Source organism: Aythya fuligula, chromosome 4, assembly GCF_009819795.1.
Source record: "Aythya fuligula isolate bAytFul2 chromosome 4, bAytFul2.pri, whole genome shotgun sequence".
NCBI lineage: Eukaryota > Metazoa > Chordata > Aves > Anseriformes > Anatidae > Aythya > Aythya fuligula.
In genome coordinates this window covers 68,555,523-68,571,247 of record NC_045562.1, presented here as the reverse complement: position 1 = coordinate 68,571,247, position 15,725 = coordinate 68,555,523, and the positions used below count along the sequence as shown (strand labels likewise).

Genomic DNA, 15,725 nt, shown 5'->3' with positions numbered 1-15,725 from the left:
CAATGGTCACCTTTTTTTAATAAAACCCTATTTCTGCATGTATAGGTGGTTGCTGAACATCCAGATGCGTCAAGTGAGGAGATTGAAGAATTGCTTGAATCGCAGTGGAACATGCTTAGTGAAAAACAGAAAGCTCGCTATAACACAAAGTTTGCCATAGTGACCTCTCCCAAATCTGAAGAAGACTCTGGTAAACGTAAAACTGTGCTAGTGTACTCTAACTAAATTTGATATACATAGTGGTGTTAAACTAAGCACATATTTGAGACCTGTAGGGAAAACAGCTTTCACTGTTTTCCAGTTTTAATTCTTGGTGTTTGTGCCAATAGCAAAGGAATGCCAATGGTTACAATAAAAGCAACCCATGAAGTCTACATTTCTTGCTCATTGTTCTGAAAAGTTGTTATATGTAAACCTACTGTTTAGAGATTGCTGATTTCTCATTCTTCTTCTGCCCATAAGCAGCTGCCATTGCATCCACTGCCTGTTACTAGTGGATGGTGGGAAGGGAAGACGAAGTGTTACTACTAGTAAAATTTGAGTGTTTGTTTTGGTTTTGTTTTTTTTTTGTTTTTTGTTTTTTTGAATAGAAGATTTAGGAAATGGTTTTAAAAGTGTAATCAGTGCTACACCTTTTCTTCATACAAATACCTAGAGTATATTACCTCATCAGCATCAACTCAGGAAGAAGTATTCCAAACCTTATTCTGAATCTTTCATCCACTTGGCATTTTATTGTGCTACGCAAAGTTTTTAGGATGTTGTACAAGATTTCAAATACTTTTTTTTTTTTCTTCTTTTTTGTTGCTTTTGTCTAGCATTTAGTTTTGATTAAGAGTCTTAACTATTTTGCAAAATATCTGAGGATTTTGGAGTCATGTATTTGAGAAAGAAAGAGGAAGATAGTTTGGCATTTGCATGGACTTTATCAAATTTCAATAGATATCACTTTTCAAATTTAAATAGTTTTATAGCACTGTAAGAATATACTATGGAAGTATTAGAACCAACAGGTGCTGCTTTGGGCAATGACAAGAATGAGAGGGAGTGTTTGAAAGTTTGTGAGACTTGGAAAAACTTGTATAAAAATGGCAGTCAGTTTTGTTAACTATCTGTGTGTGTGTGAAATAACATCATTTTGTGGAAAATTGAAAAGTTTTTAACTTTAAAATTTAAGTGTCAAATATTTGGATATCAGTTTAAAAAAAAAACACATTCTGTATCTCTCAAGGTTCATCATTGAAGAATATTGGAGAGGCCAAACGTAAAGTGTTTCAAGACTCACCTAAAAGGAGATCAAGATCCAGAAGTAATTGAAATTTGTGTTGTGTGCAAATAGTTCATCATTATAAGTAGCTATTGAGTGTATTTTTTTATGTAATCGCCCACGTATCATAATCTCTTTATTTTATCTCAGATGTTGTCTTCCTTGACGTTAGAATTTTAATGGATCCCAAATTAAATATCTAAATGCTGTAGTGCTGAATTTTGTTCACCTTCCTCAGTGTCATATTGCAAGAAATGTAATTGAAATTGTACCTGTACCAGGTGTTTCTAGTACATATATTGTGTACATTTATAGTTATCTACAGATGAAAACATGTCAGTTGACTCGTTCCCCTACCCAAATCCTCTTATCTTAAACTTGGAAGAATATTGTGGGATTTCTTTTTCTGGCTTTTTATAAGTAGCAGGTTCTCCTGGAGCCATTTCAGTCTGTTTTTGTGGATTCAGAGTTTGATAATAGAATATGTCCTAGATTGTTTAGATATGAACATTAATTTGAAAATTATTCGTATTTTCAAGTTACTATATTTTTAATATTTGTAACTATTTGTTCCCACTGGAATAGAATGCTTGTAGCTGTAGGGCAATTTTCAGTTAACATAGTTGTGCCCCTGGAGCTTGCAATCTTCATATTAATAATACTCGGTAGCTTCATAAACTAGAGAGTACTGGAGAGTGTAAAAATGTTGCCGTTTCATGCTGATGAACCAGACCACTTCCTAAACTTTCATCTGTCTTTTTGAGGTAGAGCAAGCGTAAACAATTGCTGAACCTATGGAAAGGGTATGTAGGTTAGTCACTGAGCTTTTGTAATTTAGCCAGCTGCTTGAACTTCACAGTGAATTATCATAAAAATGTGTGAATAAGTCCATTTTGGTTTAAAATGACCAAAGTGAATCTGTTCTTAGGATTTTGGTTCACAAAGGAAGGGGATCTTATGGTCTCCTGTACAACATAAGTAAGCTTGTTGGAAAGCACCTGGAATTGCCATACCAGAAAGAGAGAATTAATCTGTACAGTTGGTGATATCTTGTCTTTTCCAGAGGCCCTTTAATAGATGTCTTCAGTAACTTCACCAGTATCAACTGGAGAACTCCTGAAGGAGACGTAAACATTTATTCAGTGCTGAGACTATTATAAAGTGGCAGAAGAGTTAAAAGCTGTATAGATCAACTATGTGTAGTCTAACAATACGAAACAAATGTTGGGCAGTGATATTCAGATCTTAAACTAGTGCTTTAGTCTTTCTAAAATGAGTATTAAGCAATTGATTTGGATATGTCTAGAGCTTGCCTTCAGAAAGAGAAACCAGACCTTAGGCATTAAGAGGTCATCGAACTGTGTTAATGTTTAACTATGTTTTAAAAATAATGACTGAAAGAAAAGTAACTTAAATAACTAGATCAGTTCAAAATAATTTGAAAGTGGGTTTTAGATTATTTTTCATGTAAGTTTCCCCCATCCCCCATCCCAAGGTAACTTACATGGAAATAAAAGAAACCAAAAAAAGAGGACAAAGGAACCTACAGAAGATTTTGAAGTTCAGGAAGCACCTAGGAAAAGACTCAGGATGGATAAACAGAATAATCGGAAGGTAATTATGTTGTTGGTTTGTTTGGGTGGATTTATAGCAGCACCAAACACATTGCTGTAGTTAAGTTTGTCAGCATTTCCATTTTCAGGATTAAAAAAGTAATGTTTGTATATCAAACCAAACTGTTGTAAATATTCAGAGAAACGTGAGCTTGTTGCCATGGGCTTTCTTCTTTGGTTTTGAGGATGGAGATATAACAAGATGCTCTTGCTACGTAGACTGGTGAAAATGTATGCTGAGAAAGTCTGTTTCCCAAAGGAATGTGCAGAGGCATGACCTTTCACTATTGTCATGCTTTATAGTTGTTTTCTTTCCCCATGAATAAGAGTTCAGGAGTGTATACAGGAACGTATACAAGAATCTGTATATGTTAGTGAATGCTGCTTGCAGACAGAAGTGCGGGGAGAGAGGAAAGCAAGTAAAACAAAACAGGAAAACTACTTTTCAGGAACTGGAACGAAGCTTGTAGTACATTCTAGTGACGTGCTGCCCAATTGCTTAAGTTAGGAAACTGCAGTAAATATTACTGTGTCTCTATCATGCAAATCACAAGCTTCTTTTCAGTATAGCTTGCTTGTGACAATGAGTTTTCCTTATGCAGGTCACTAAAACTAGGTATATGGATGTCAGCCCAAATCTTCGAGACACTCAAGCATAGGCTTATTTAGCTGTGCATTTAGACCAGTGAACTTCATAGGTTTCACATTTGTGGAGAGTTTAGCTCACAGGTGTTTTCAGATATCTTACAAGAGCACCATGCCATAGTGTAAGTATTGCAAACCTTGCCTCAGGACTCAGTAGCACATTGGTTAAATGAAGCAAGCTAGTATAAGGAAGGTGGTAGATTTTTTAAATTAATTCTGCAGGTCACGTTTATAGATGTCACGTTTGTTTGATAGGCTCTTCTTTTAGTTGCTTCTATTGATAAGGTGGATATCCAGACAATTTCTTTAGTGTTCAATATAAAAAAACATGTAGAATTTCGGATAGCCAGGCTTATCTAGCCTATTGGTAAGGAGTAAGGATAATCCTTAGAGATGTTTTATTACCTTTGCAGAGAGAAGAGCCAAAAGTGGTTTTTGCACTTTTTGCTCTAAAAGATTAGTCATTAAATATCCATTTTATATTCTAGGATAAATTTTTAAACTTGTCTAATTGATTTGAATTGACTATAATGCGCTAGGTACAGGGAAATATTTATTGATTGCAGTTAATTCCTGCTATGAAGTCCTGTTTTGACTGTCACCAAAGTTCCTTCTTTACTGTCTGACCTGAATTTGTTTGCAACAATTAGCACAGATTAATCAGAAGTAGAATGAAAGGTGGTTGCAGTATAGTTCACGAAGGTGAGCTTTGGGTGTCTTGATTCCACAATACAGGTTTGACAATTGACAGGAAAAAAAACAAATGATTGAGATAAGTGATTCTCATAAGATGCATATAACTGATTAAGCTGACTTAATAATTTGTTATATACATTTAAAAAGTGATGTCCTTTATCTGGTCAGTTTATCAGAATTAGTTACAAGGAGTCTGGTATGTATAAAAACTATGCAATTTGGAAACTAGATGCATATGGCAGTGATTTTTGTGCTTCTGTCCACGGATGGGTCAGTTATCACGTAGAATTGCTGCCTTCCCAGTTTTTAATGGATAACCTCTTAGTCTTTTTCCTGCTCCCACCAGCTGTGGGTACGTCTAGCCATATGTGCTGGTAGTAAAAATATAGCGAATAACAGCAAAAATGTCTACACACAGATTCCAAAAAGCAAACACAAACTATACACCTTCCTTTCTCTAGTCCCAGTTTGCTTGAAGGCTTATGTTAGAATTGCTTTGGATAGGTGAAACTTTAATGATCTTTCATGACCACTTCTTGCATGAGAGTTGTGCGTTACCCTATCCTTTTTGCCCTCAGCTCTTACGTATGAAATCTGAATGTTGTTGCACAAAGTTGTTGCACAAAGTCATAATAGATATATGAAAGTTCTGAAAAAAAATATTTAGTTTATTGGTGCTTTCGTGACATATATAAAATGCACATTAGCACAATGGGAGTTTTGTAAAGCCTGCTTTAAATTGAGTGAACTGTACATTTTCATTCATTTTACACAGCAGCATCAGTGGTAGGGTAGCTTAGACATCAGTAGAAGTGCATTGTAGCATATCTATAGTACAGTATCCATTCGTATTTATTTTTACAAAGGAAACCAGTCTCTGGCTTTCAAGGTGTTCACCTGGACAGCTTTTATAAAATTGTCAGACAAAGAATATGAAAAATATCTAATTCTTTAGAATTTTCTTATTGATCGTCTGAGCATTTGGCAGGGTTAAACACTTGGCTACAATTTTAGGGACGTACTATTTGAATGAATTTGTAACATACAAAGAAAAAAACAGTGGCATCATGTGTAAGGAATAGTGTCTAATTTTGACACAGTGTTGACCAAATTTCCCTAGTTTTTGGCCTGAACATTTAATGATAAATTCTCAGTCTGGAGTGACTTTATGCACTCTATGTGATCCCTTGAAAATAGTGTTTATATTTTGGAAATGCTGGAACAATCTTAACCATAGTAATTTTAAAAATGGCACTGCTATAAGTTGTGGAGTTGAAAGCAAGCCTCTGAGACTTAAAATTCTGCATTTATTCTCAAATTTATATACTACTTCTGCAGTTTACCTTTAATAATTAAAGGTTTTAATTTGACCAGTATAGACAAAGACTAGTAAGGGTCATTTACGTGTTTTATTTTCATATAGAGCTCCCCTTTTTGATATGCTGAGTTTGGGATGGATAAGTGGGATGCTGGAATACCTTGTTCTTTAATTTTTCTCATTTGTTTATGGGTTTGTACCCTGTGCTATAGATGAGCTTTAAAAAAATCACTTAAATGGGGCTAGCTTAACTACATTACCATTCAGATATTTGTAAAGACACTTTCTTTTTAATAACATAAATCCAGAAGTAATTGCCAGTTTTGTCCAACCACTCATAAATTAGGAGTTTTTTTATTTTTTCATATTTTTTTTTGTGACAGAGGGAGACAAGCAATGACAAAACAGCAAAAACAAACTCTACTAAGGTCACAGAAACCTCCTCTTCACAAAAGAACCAGTCAGGTAATGTGGTCAGAATAAGTTTTAATGTAACTTTTTCAATTAAATAATTTTAAAATAAACAGGTTGTCTGAGGCAGCCGCCTAAATTTGCTGACGCAGTAACAAATTACAGCCACTATGCCACAGTTGGGGGGGGGAGCGTGCCCTCTTCCTTCACTACCACCATTTTGCAGCATTATACTTGATTGAAATTGTGTATTGCTGATTTAGAGCAGCAGTTCACAAGTTCACCATTTGATGGCACCAAATTAAAGCTATTGCCCTGTGATCTTGGAAAGCAGTGATACGAATCCTACTGCTCCAATTTGTCATTCTTCATCTGCCCAATAAAACAAGAGCAGTGACCATCAATGTAATCAGTTACTATGTGGTTTTAGACCTTGTAAATGATGCTTGATGGGAGGCAGTGTGGCGCATGAGAGGGAATTCTAAATCACCTTGGACCAAAATCCAAAAGTCAGACTTATTAATGATGTTCAAGTTTAAGATAACTGCTGTAAGAGCGTGTCTCTAGGTATTATAATGAAATGCCAAAGACGAGTAAGCTTCAGAAAGTTCTGCGCAATGTAGAAGCGGCGACATGCCATAGATAATGTCTGGTACCTGGTCCCTGTATGTAACCTTTCTCTTGGCAAAGTACTAGTGATACTCATTGAGATGAGATCACATAGGCCTTCTAGAGTTATCTGAGGATGTAACTGTTACCTCTGCTTTAAAGAGGCGATAAGTCACAAGGTGTTTTGGTTTTAATAGAAATGAGTAAAATAACTTGGGGAAAACATTTCTAGCCATTTGTAGTACGTATTTGCTTAATAGAAACCTTTATTTTTAAAGTCAAGACAAAACACGTGGTTTCAGAAACTTCTTGTTCTCTCAGCCTTATGTAGGTTCCCAGAAGACCTACCTAAATCATTCCTTCCTTTACATGAAGGAATATTTTAAATGGCTTCAGGGAGATAACGTTTTAAAGTTCCAAACTTCACTTTGTAAACCAAAATTATTTTACAGCAACGAAAAATCTGTCTGATGCATGTAAACCTCTGAAGAAGCGAAATCGGGCTTCAGCAGCAGAATCTTCAACTCTTGCTTTTAGCAAGAGTTCATCTCCTTCAGCTTCCTTAACTGAGAATGAGGTAAAAAAAAAGTGGTGTTTGCACACAGCCATTTAATTACAGAAATTTTCAGGTGTGAATCTTTTTGTTTAAAAACAAAAAACAAAGGCGAATTCTCTAACGTTGGTGCTCTAGACAAGTTACAGTTCTGGCCTCTGTGAAACCTGTTAATGTGTGCATTGCAAATTCATTTATTGTAACAAGAACGTCTGATTTGGGGACGTCGAGATATTATTGTGGTTTTTAATGTATTTACCAACAAAGTTTTAGAATTGTAACCTTCTATTAGAGGCAAAGTAAAATGCCAGTGTGTTCTGTATTTTCTTCTACAGACTTTATGTAAGTGTACTACATTAGTTACATTATGTAACTCAATATTGTCATGTTGCCATAGCTTTTATATTGAAGCAAGTTTCCTAATCCTCTGTTTGATCTAGAACTGGACAGTTTTCTGAGCAGAGCCCCTTTAAGCTCAAATTAGTTTTCAGGCTGTTTAAGTGCTATTTCTCTGTGATGCAAATAGCTTCATCGCCAGTAGAGTTAAGCAGGCAGTGAAGGATGTATCTTTTTGATACTTACTAATCATAGTCTTAGCTCTGCATATTTGGAACTGTAATTCTTTTCAACTGACATACAATAAATGAAATGTATGTACCAGAAGTGTATTCATACAATCCATTAAAACCGTTCCCCCAGTCATCTACACTATTAAAACAAATCAGCCAAAGAATGGCAGCATGAGGGTGAAGTATGCATGCTGTTTCACAGGTGGGTTCAGAAATGTAGTTGGTAGGATTTAGTAAAATATCCATGGACAAACAGCTTCAAGCAGTTTGTATTACAGAAGTTGTAGAGAAAATACTTGCCTGCTAATGAGGGAGTAGGGCTTCTATCTATCGCAGAGACTCTTTCATCTCCCCTAACAAAAGCATGAGGCGCTTAGACGCAATAATGAATGCAGTTAAAATATCTAGACTATGTTCAGTAAATGGTTTACCTTTGGGGGTGGGGGAAGATTGCATGTTAATGGCTGTATATCTTACTGTAACTTGAAAAATTCTATCAAACAAAATAATCCCCAAATTCTCCCTCCTATGCCCTAATAAAACAAACAACAAAAGTCCCACAGGAAAAAATGTCCAGGGCAGCAATCAAGTAAAGTAATACTTGTTCTCATTTTGTTTTCTCAACCGAGAGACTCCCAAGCTGACTTACCAGTTTCTGCCATTTTGATTTTTGTACCAGCACTTGCTGTCTAAGCTGTTTGTGTTTGGGACCATCATTCAGCCAGACCCATTTAAGGAAAATACAATCCTTTTGATTCTAAATATGCATCTCTAAATACTGTAATCTCCGGAGAAAGATTCTCCTATTTCTAGATATTGTGTTATAAAAAAATAAAATCTCCAGAAATCTTTCCCTATAAAAGGTTATTTTGTAGGATTTTGGGTTATATCTTAACAATTCACATGTAAAAATGGATATGGTTGTATAGGCTAAGATGATTCTATGAAAATCTTAAAACTTAGCTCTTAATTTACTTAGCTACTGCTAAACAGCAAAAGATGAGAGAAAAATTAACATCTTACACTGCTCGTAAGACACAGATATACAAATCAGAAAGGGAATTAATTGTTCTCAAAGGTTTAAAATGTTTTAAAACAATCACAGTCAACATACCAGAAATGTATCCTGTCAAACAGTAGAGATATGGGGGGTGGAAGGGCGGGGTACTGGGTAGGATGGGGAATAGATAACAGTGGGTTGGATCCTTAGATGGTTTAAAGCTACACTGACCTGAACTTGTACCAGCTAAGGATTGGCCCCAGTTTCTTTCCTATGATATTAGGTATATTTTGCCTTTAAATAAAACAGAAATGACAGGCATGTGTTTCTGAAGTTACTGTTGATCTATCCTACTGAACAAGGAAGGCTCTAAACCTTGAATTTTGTGGGTGGCTTTCAAAACCTTTTTCCCTTTTGTATTGTTATTTAGCACTTTTCTAAATGGCTTAATTTGTGTGTGCCCTGAGAGTATTCATCCAGAGGGAAACCTTCTCCAGAGTGATAAGGGAAAAAGTTTAAAACATAAACACAATCATGCAATGCTGAAAGCCTTGCTCAGCTAATTGAATAGGATGTAATTCTTCTCAACATTAAATACATTTGCTGACTATTATATTTCTGTGTTCACTATTATACTATAAATGTTGACTTAAATGATCTTCTAACAAAGGTGAAAAAAAGTACTGCATATTCCACAAGCACATACACCTTCACAGCAATATTAAGTAGATCCTGGCTGTTTTTTCTCTTTATTTCATTCTTTTTTTTTTTTCTTTTTTTCCCCCACACTACTTGTGGACAGCTGGTTCCAGAAGGGAACCTGCATATGACTGTTATTTGTCAAGGACTGTTGCTAGTTGCACACCTTTTAAATGTCACTCCATTGCAACTGAAGTCTAGGAAAGGTATGTTCAGTAGGAAAGAGTGTGCTCAGTTTTTTCTTGTTTGAAAGATCATCTTATCTGACATGTTTTTTAGAGATTTTGGATGCTTTTTATCGTTATTGGAGGTATTTTTTTAAAATGGTGTTTACTTGAAATATTACAAAATTAATATGAATAGAGGCCAAATTTGAAATCAACAAGTTGCTTTGGGTGTCTAATTTAAAAGGGAAAGAGGAAGGAGGGGGTGGACTTCTGCCTTAAGAACAGACAAACGTTTATATAGACCTGACATATCAAAGAGTAAAAGGTAGACATTCGCTCCTTTCAGAAAATTGGGTTTTTAATTGTGTTAAGATGTATCGAGAAGAATCAGTAGAGGTTTTTTTGTAAGTCAGTGGGCAAAAGTTAGCAATACCTTATTTTTTATTTGGTATTTATACATAATGAATAAATTTCCTACCTGCATACCTTGAAACAAAATACTTAATTTTACTTCTAGGCACTTGGCATCAATAGTGATTTCCTCCAGTATTTTATGTGAAATATGATTTTGCTTAAAATCCAGTTCTTAATAATCAACTGGTGGGGCCTAGTGTAAGGCAGATACTCAACACTTCCAAGTCTGCAAAAGTTCAGAGTAGTTTTGTACTGCTGAAAAAAGACTTGGTGTAACCATCCAAAACACGATAGTTGTGAGAAGAGATGCAGGTGGTGTATTCTTGTTTCACTTTTACTTTCTCCTTCCCCTCCCCAGTAATGTGGTAGGTGCTAGTAGAGCATAACCAGTATTTTTTAATAAATAAAAAAGGCTTTGCATTACCATTGTGGCTGGATTATTAGCACACTTTGTGTGTTTGCATGAGACATATCTGCTTTAGCTTTTCAATCAATTTTTGTGGTGATTGGCTGGCTTCATTAAATTGGATGGATTTGTTGACAGCAGATAAGTGTCATAGCATCCTGCAGGGCCTAGATACTACTTCTGAACTTTGTCGAAGAATTGTAATATTTTTACGAGAGGATAAAATAAAGAACATGTAATACTCTAAATTCTTAGCTAGTCTGTCATTCATCATACCCTCATGAAGTATGAGCTGACCAGCAGATGGCAGTTTAAAGAAGCCCGTGAAAGATTTTGAAGGTGTTGTTTTTAACATAAGTTCCTTATATTCCCTAGAGGGAATTCCTTCCACTTTCCATAATATCCAGTGTCAAAACAAACGCAATTGCTGGTTATAGCTACAACTTCTTAAATTTCCAACACCTAATAATGCAAGACAGTAGCCTTAAGTTGTGCTATTTTTGTGCATATTAAACGATATATTTTTTTATTATCAATTTGAGGCAGATTTTTCTGTGTTTTTTATGGGTATTAGTATGTATACACAATGGAGAGAACACATACAAATCTTAAAAGGTAAGCTATTTGATGAAGAAGGCAGTCATGAGACATGTACAACTTGCAACCAAAACAGTACGTCAGCTCCATTTTTCAACCCTGGAGTCTAGTTGTCCTACAGTATACAACTGAAATATTCTAGGCGTGCTTACTAAAGGTAAAAATAACCGCCTTTGAGTTTCTAAGAACAGGAAGGAAGAAAGGAATTCACATTATTTTAAAGAAACTACTGCCCTAAAGAAAAAAAATAGTTGAAGATAACCTTGCAGGTTGTTAAAAAAAAATAAAAATCAGTGTGCTTCTGGCATTTTATTTTAGCTTCCTTCGAAGATAATTTTCTCTTCAAAACAAGATTTAAGAATAATTTAATATTTAGTGTCACTTGGAATTCTCTGTGACTTAGCAGACAGTTGTTTTCTGTTTGTTTCTGTATGCCTATAGTTTTTCTTTTTCCTGTTTCAAAGCACCAATAAGCTGACAGGGGTTCATTTTTGTGGAATGCTGCAAGTAATTGGACTTCTTTCATGCTAAAGCCTCTAACAGTTGAAATGACTTGCATTGCCCACCAGGTCATACAGTTTTGTTACGATGCTTCCACTTTCACATGGAAAAAAAGTTCTAGGCTTGAATTTTGTTCTTTGGCAGCACATTTTGTGTAGAAAATTAAGTTTCTTATGTAACTATTCTCATCTTGTGTATTACCTAGGCTTCAGAGTGCAGAGAATCTGTTTACTGAATGTTTATCTAATGTAGGTTTTTATTCCACGTCCAAAACCAAAGTATCATGAGTATCTGTAGGCAATTTTATAATGTTTTAAAATGTTCTCAGAGTTTTAATTAACTTTCCAGGCAAATTCAGAAATGCATAATATCCTTATCTGAAACGTCTAACTACTGCTAATAATAAAAATGAACCTTGTCCCAGGCCGTCTTTTTGCTCTTATAGTACTGTGTACACTTGTGGCACCGCATACTTAAAGAATTTATCTAGTCTAGCAGTATGGGCCAAAATACCATTCTTCAGTTCAGGAATTCTTATACTGAAATAAAGGAAATGTTAACTGTAACTCAATTGGCTCTGTCAGTTTTTCTGTCTCCGTGTGGGTGCACAATAGATTGTCTTTTGAATACAGTCTGATCTACCTGTATGTTGCTTATTAACTTATTTTTATAGAAGTTGTGCTTAGATTAAACAAACAACAAAAATCCCAGTCATTAAGCTTTTGTTAAGAAGAAGAAAATGCAGTTGGTGTTTCCCTGTGGAAAGACTAAAGAGTTTGCTTATCAGAACATTCCTACTCCAATCTTTCTATAGGAAGCTCTTAGCCAGACCAGACCACTTCCTCCTGGATGTCTGTGGTGTGGAGATCACTGACCCTAAACTCACTTCAGGAAGTCTGAGCTTGTAGCAGTGTCCTTAGATTTAAACATAGTGAAATTTAAAAGCCAACAGCATTCAGAAGTCATGGAAACATGCTTCTAAAATGCTTCTAAAATGATAAATTACTTTTTTTTTTTTTTTTTTTTAATAAAAATACCTGCTAAAGATAGTGGATGACCCGAGAGAGGATGCCAATTAAGCCAGCTGAGTAGCTTAAGACAACTCTGAAGGAGTGGTAGGTTACTTTTGGTTTGGGGGCTTTTCTCTTACGGATCCTGCTGATCCTGCTGCAGAGGTGACTTGCTTACCAAACAAGAAAGCAGAATTTTCTACCATGCTCTAGTTTCATTTTATATACCCCAAGCTTTAAAATAAGTGTACATTGTGGATTTTGTTTCCATTTTATGTTCTACAGCCAGGCTTATAAAACGAGAGATGCTTGAGTAAAACAAAGGGAAGTGGGAGGGTTAACTTTTCTGGCTCTGGAAAAATTTGCCCTTTATTTGATTTTCTGACTGTTTAAGCACAACATGACAGAAGAGCAACATTGTCTTGAATATGACTAAAACCCTAAGACCGCAATTTGTATTCTTAATACTCACATGCTGTTAAACAAGCACATGTGAGTAATACAAGAAGTGTTTTTATAAGACTGAATGAGTTGATAAAGTAAGTGTTCTGAGGAAGAATATGTACATTTTAATGAAATTGCACTTCGGTAGGTAGAAAAATCTGAAAGGGTTTGCAGCTGGTAGAGTGGTGACTATTGGAGCCCATTCCTGTTTGTGCATCATGGATGCATAAATGCTAGCAAGTTTCTCATGTTAAATTTCCAAATTCATTTTGAACCTTCAAACACTGGGCAGGGAAAGCTTGTCTGAATTGGCTACAGGAGAGGAGAATTCATAGTGAAGCCCATAAGCACTGAAGAGTAATTGAACCTTTTTCATTTTCCAATTGCTAACACACAGTGAATAGTATTTGAAACTTCTGCTTCATGGGGCATATGTTTTGGCCTCGACAAATATTGATGTTCTAGTCCTTTAGGGCAGGAGGTACTTATAGGAAAGAAAAAAAGACACCACCTACACCACCCCTTTCCTGCCCCCAGGATAACATGAACCAGCAAAGAGAGTTTTGCATATCAGCTTTTAAAAATAAAGACTTAATCCCAAACTGTAAAAGAAAAAAATACAAAACAACCAACAACCACATTTAATGGCCAGGTCAACAGCTGATTGAGGATCAGGCTTGAAAAGCAGAACAGTTGCATTTTGTGTTCTTACTCTGGCAACATTGTTTGTTTTTTTAATTCTTGGGCTGCAGATTGGATGAATACAGCCATTTATTTTCAAATCTAGAATTTCTGAACATCTTTTTCCTTGAAATTGCAATGTAATGGTTTTGCTGGCACTGGTATTTGCTACATGATTTTGGAGCTGTCTGTAACAAAGTGGAAAATTGTGAATGAAGTAGAAAATTTTAAATAGAAAAAAAAAGATGAGTGGATGAAGAAAATGTCCACATAAATATTTCACTTCATCCTCACCCACTTCTTTGAAACACAGAATCATTTGACTCCTTAAATTCCAGACTATCCTTTCTTGTAACATATTCTCAGCTGGCAGCCAGTCATACTGATATATGTCAGTACCAATTTTGATTTTCTTTTACATTAAATTACATGATATTTCAACTATCCAGATGAGGAACTAATAATGCCACTTGCAGAGTACATCCCTATAATCCTAGATATATGCAAGCTGAGCTTACATAGCAAATTGCATCTAAATATATATAAAAAAAAAATAAAAATAATGCCAGGATGAGAAATTGGCTCATATTTCTGCTGTAGTGTGTGGCTGAAACTGGAACCAGGTACCTGTTTGCAAACATACTTAAGAAATTGTTGTTGTAGGGTTGAACTCAACATCTAGACGTACTGAATGACGTGAGAGTGAGAGATGTTTCCATACATTAGTGGTTATCCCTTCACCTTTAAGTGATTTAATTGATGGAGCAGTGAGCCATGTGCTTAACTGAAACTCTCAGTCTTGCAGCAGAGGAAAGACTCATAGTAGGAAAAACATTTGAAAAGTTTTTCCATGATGGTTCTGTCAAATCCTCTTCCTTTGCCTACCCCGCGAATCTTTTTATGACAGATTAAATGAAAACAAAATTAAGAATATAAACATAAAATCACAAAATGCACATAGCTGACTCAATTTATTTCCTTATTTTTTTTCCCTTTAATGTCTTATTTTAAATGTGAATCTGCAGACATTTATTCTTCCTTTCATAGCCTGCCCAACAGCCTCCATCAAATCCAAATTCTTATTCAACATAATCTTGAGAAGGAAATTACATTATTCCACAGGCTGTCCTCGCATCTCTGTGCACATTGACCATCCCTTTTGCACAAACGCTGGGGCAGAGTAGCTCAGGAAGTGATAGAAAATCTTGTCCTGCTGTTTAGCTGTTAAACAATTGCCCGTTATGCAACAACCGTTATGCAAAAATACAATACGAAACCAAAAGAATTTACAGAGATGCCAAAAATTCTTTCCCATCTACTCAGTAACATATTTTTTTTCCAAGAACAAAGCTATAGAAAACTTGTGTTAAAAAAGGGGAGGGGGGAATAAGAATAGTCACGTGTCCTTACGTGTTCTCTTTGAGTCTTACACGTGCGAGCAGTGAATAACAACTGATGTACACGGGAGAGGAGAGAGAGTCTTGAGAATCCGACGGTGAAAGGAAGCAGGGCTCCTCGTGCTTTCGGTCAGACCACGTTTTCTGGCCAGTTTTATCCCTTCCCTCTCCCCTGTGCTCACAGATGCACGGTTTCCAGTAGAAAGACGTGGATTTGAGTTCTGAAATGCCAGCCGGTTGCTCTGTGTTCAGCCAGTGCAAGCCTCTAACGGGAGCCACTCTAAAAATAATTGGGAGATTTAAAAATTGAAGGCGGTGGTAAGGGGAGCCTGTGTGATGTGTAAGGTTTGCCGGTGCTTGTGCCGATACTAACTGCAGCAAAAGGACGGTGTCTTCCGTGTTGCAACATCTTTAATTGCTAATGAAAAATGCAGGTGATTATAGAGTTCGGGTGTGATTTCATTGCCGAAACTTGTCAGTCACTATACAGCCAAAGTGAAAAACTCTTTTTTCCCCCCTAAATTCGCTCTTTCTTAAAAGTTGTACTTTGCCTTTGTGAGAAATAAGAAATTCCTCAAAATGTAAAATCAGCAACCAGCAATGGCTATAAATTACTAATTAACAGCTTTTGCCATTAATCGAAGTGTTGGTTCCTTTGAACCTTGGCCTAAATATCAGAAGAGGTAATTACATGCAATTTGCTTTGCTGAGGAGATTGTGTTACAAAA

At 35.8% G+C, this 15,725-nt stretch overlaps 1 protein-coding gene across 6 annotated transcripts in view; it reads left to right on the top strand.

Moving 5' to 3' along the window:
• Positions 1-15,725, top strand: part of NSD2 (nuclear receptor binding SET domain protein 2) — a 106,277-nt gene that overhangs the window by 71,207 nt on the left and 19,345 nt on the right. For all 6 annotated transcript variants that reach the window (XM_032186366.1, XM_032186369.1, XM_032186365.1 and 3 more), the window contains exons 6-10: positions 46-190; positions 1,232-1,309; positions 2,763-2,881; positions 5,923-6,004; positions 7,012-7,136. In XM_032186366.1, coding sequence (XP_032042257.1) covers positions 46-190; positions 1,232-1,309; positions 2,763-2,881; positions 5,923-6,004; positions 7,012-7,136 — 549 coding nt within the window. The remainder of the gene's footprint in view (positions 1-45; positions 191-1,231; positions 1,310-2,762; positions 2,882-5,922; positions 6,005-7,011; positions 7,137-15,725) is intronic.